The sequence below is a fragment of the Aplysia californica genome, unplaced genomic scaffold (assembly GCF_000002075.1).
Source record: "Aplysia californica isolate F4 #8 unplaced genomic scaffold, AplCal3.0 scaffold00539, whole genome shotgun sequence".
NCBI classification, from domain to species: Eukaryota; Metazoa; Mollusca; class Gastropoda; order Aplysiida; family Aplysiidae; genus Aplysia; species Aplysia californica.
The window spans coordinates 53,745-56,724 of record NW_004797809.1 but is presented as its reverse complement, the minus strand read 5'-3'; the positions used below and the strand labels follow the sequence as shown (position 1 = coordinate 56,724).

The 2,980-nt window shown below is 42.5% G+C and overlaps 1 protein-coding gene across 1 annotated transcript in view; it reads left to right on the top strand.

Moving 5' to 3' along the window:
• LOC100533453 (putative neurotransmitter transporter) overlaps positions 1-2,980 on the top strand; it is a gene marked incomplete in the record, with an annotated part of 67,114 nt that overhangs the window by 23,462 nt on the left and 40,672 nt on the right. The window contains 2 exon segments of the mRNA NM_001204730.1: positions 911-1,042; positions 1,964-2,353. Of these exon segments, the coding sequence (NP_001191659.1) occupies positions 911-1,042; positions 1,964-2,353 (522 nt within the window).

Here is a 2,980-nt window from a genome sequence, read left to right as displayed (position 1 = left end):
GGTGGAAGAGTAGGGGGATAATTCAGGTTTTTTCATGTGTTTGAGATGGATGTCCGGGATGTTTAGAAAATAGAATCTGCTGTCGTCAGCGGTATAATTTTCCTGAGTTTGTAAAGATGTTTACTTTTTCCTCGATGAATTCCGTTTTTAGAATTGTAAGGATGGCTTTTTAAGATACCACAGAGAACGAGCGAGAGGGGGAGAGAGAGAAAGAGAGAGGGAAAGAGAAAAATAAGAGGGGCGGGTTAATATTATGGATAATTGGCAGGGAGAGATTGATATGGTTAATACCGCCTTTCTCTATGTCATAAAATTATAGAGAGTATTCTTCATACAATCTTGTTTTATTTCGCTTCTAAACAATTTTTAAAATGATTTTCGTCTTTACAGCCATTAGTCGAATTGCTTTTCCACAAATGTTCGCCCATCATTCCTTGCAACGTCTTTCAAACATTGTGTCTTTAGTTTGAGTCTGTAAATAAACGAGCTGTGTTTGTTTAGATGTTTGCCTTTGTCAAAGACACAAAGCTGACTGACGAGTCTTTGAACTGGGAATAGTGTAAATAATTAATGGAACGCATAGTGTAAATAGGGAAAGAAGCTCCTGGCTTTGTGAATGTGTGTTGCTTGTTTGTATGATTGTATGCCTCTGTGTATATGTTATAATCTTGATATTGTATATGTGTGCGTGTATAGATAGATAGATAGATAGATAGATAGATAGACAGACTGACAGACAGGCAGACAGACAGACAGACTGACAAGACTGACAAGACAGACTGACAGACAGACGAACAGACAGATGTGAATGACCTAATTGAGTTGAAAGTTCGTTAAACTCACACTAAAAATTAACTAGACATTGATATATTTTTAATAATTTTCTCTTTCTTTTCTCTTTCATTTGCAGGTGCTTTCCTAATCCCTTACTTTGTGGCGGTGGTCCTGGGAGGCGTCCCCATGTTCTTCCTGGAAGTGTCGCTCGGCCAGTTCATGAGCGAGGGTGGCATCGGACCCTGGAAGATTGCCCCCCTCTTTCAAGGTGAGAACAAGCGTGTTCTGTGTGTGTGTGTGGGGGGGGGGTGTTAGCTCACTTTCTCTCTTTTTCTGTCTGTCCCGAATAATGTCTGTCGTCGATGTTTTGGGGTTTTGGACTCGTTGCCACCCTTTTCTGTCTGTCTTAAATATTGTCTGACGTCATTGTGTGGTGTTTTGAACTCACTTTCCACTTTCACCCTTTTCTGTATGTGCTAAATAATGTCTGTTGTGGGGTTAGCCCAAAGACTTGAATAATAATATTATCCAAGACCAGATACTGTCACGGATGCCACTGTTTCAGGTTTAGAGTGAAGTTAGACAGTACAGGAAATGGGCGAAAGAATTCGTCTATTTATCCTTTTCATTTAATTTTTATGTCCAATAAAGGAAAGTTAGGCCATTTGCTGGAAGATGCCACTGACAGAACTTGATTCTTTTCTGTCCGATCTAGGACTATGAATAGATGCCTTTAGACGTAGTGGTTTCTGTCTTGATGAGGCATCTGTGGTGTAGCTGTTAGGCGTTTTATTGTCACACGCCGGAGACCCGAGTTCGGTTCCAGAGCTGGGAGAAAACTTGTATCGAGTGTTTTGGTCTATCTTCTGGGATGTTGTATAGCATCCTTCTCAGACCAGATCGATCCAGGCATTGAAAGGTAGGGTGAGAAATCAGCGTCCAAGGTGAACGAACTGAATTGTGTTGATGAGGGTTGTAAAAAATACAAAAATAATGCACGTTTCCTTAATTTTTTCCCCATTAAATTTATCCCTGGGAGGCATAAAAACACCTATGATTTACTCTATCCTTACTAAATTGTTTCGATTCGGGGGTGGGGGTGTAAAAACACCACCGCTTAACTTTGTTCCCACTAAATTATGTCGTTGGGGGGACGTAAAAAGACGCCTGCGCTTAACTCTGTCCCCAGGAATTGGCTACGCCACTGCGATGATCGTGTTCCTGCTGAACTGCGAGTACAACGTGATCCTGTCCTGGGCCTTCTATTACATCTTCTCCTCCTTCACCTCTGTACTGCCTTGGTCCCACTGTGATAACTCGTGGAACACGCCCAACTGCACCACGTTCGAAAAGAACATGTCAGAAATCGCCTCCACCACCACCACCACCGCCAGTCCTAGTGACGCAGCGACGACGCGGGAAACCACCGACCTGGCCAGCCCCAGCCTGCTGGGCAACTTGACCAGTGGTGACGTCATGATGTCCGTCATCAGTGCCGGCATGAACGCGACGAGCGGCGTCAACGCCTCTGGCCTCGAGACCTCGGTCGTCCTGCCGGATTCAGTGACAGAGTTTTGGGAGTAAGTCTCTTTTTTCCTTCAACTGCTCCCTTTATTGCGTCCCGCGGCGACGAGATTCAGGGGCTCTGTGTAGGTTTCAGAACAGCTACTTCAGACTAAAGAAAGAACAAAAAAGACGAAAATGATATCTATTTATATTTCTTTAATGACAAAACCCCCCAAAACGAATGCCTCGTTGTGCTGAATAGTTGTTTTAAAGAGAAAGGGACAGAAAGAGTGAATAAATATTATTGATATGGAAGAAAGCCAGGTGTATCTTTTTAAATAAAAGGGCCTTTTTTGTATGGCAGAAAATGCAACACGTTCTATTATTCATTTACTTCTATTATCTTTTTACAAGATGCCTGGGGTCGATCTAGGTAAAGGGAACTCCTGCTTTTCTGTTTGACCTAATATAAACTTACTCACAAATTCTAGCATACCTTCAGGCTGCGATCTTAAATGCTATGCTCCGTAAACACGACATAGTGTACAATGAGAAAGCACTTAAGCTTTGTAATGATAGGCTGTATTGTTTTGCAAAACAATAAGATGAAAAAAAACCCTTTACAGCAGCTGTCCTATTGTTCTTATATCACTCATCTCTCTCTTTCTCTTGCCCCCTCCCCGCTCCCCCCCCCTGTCTT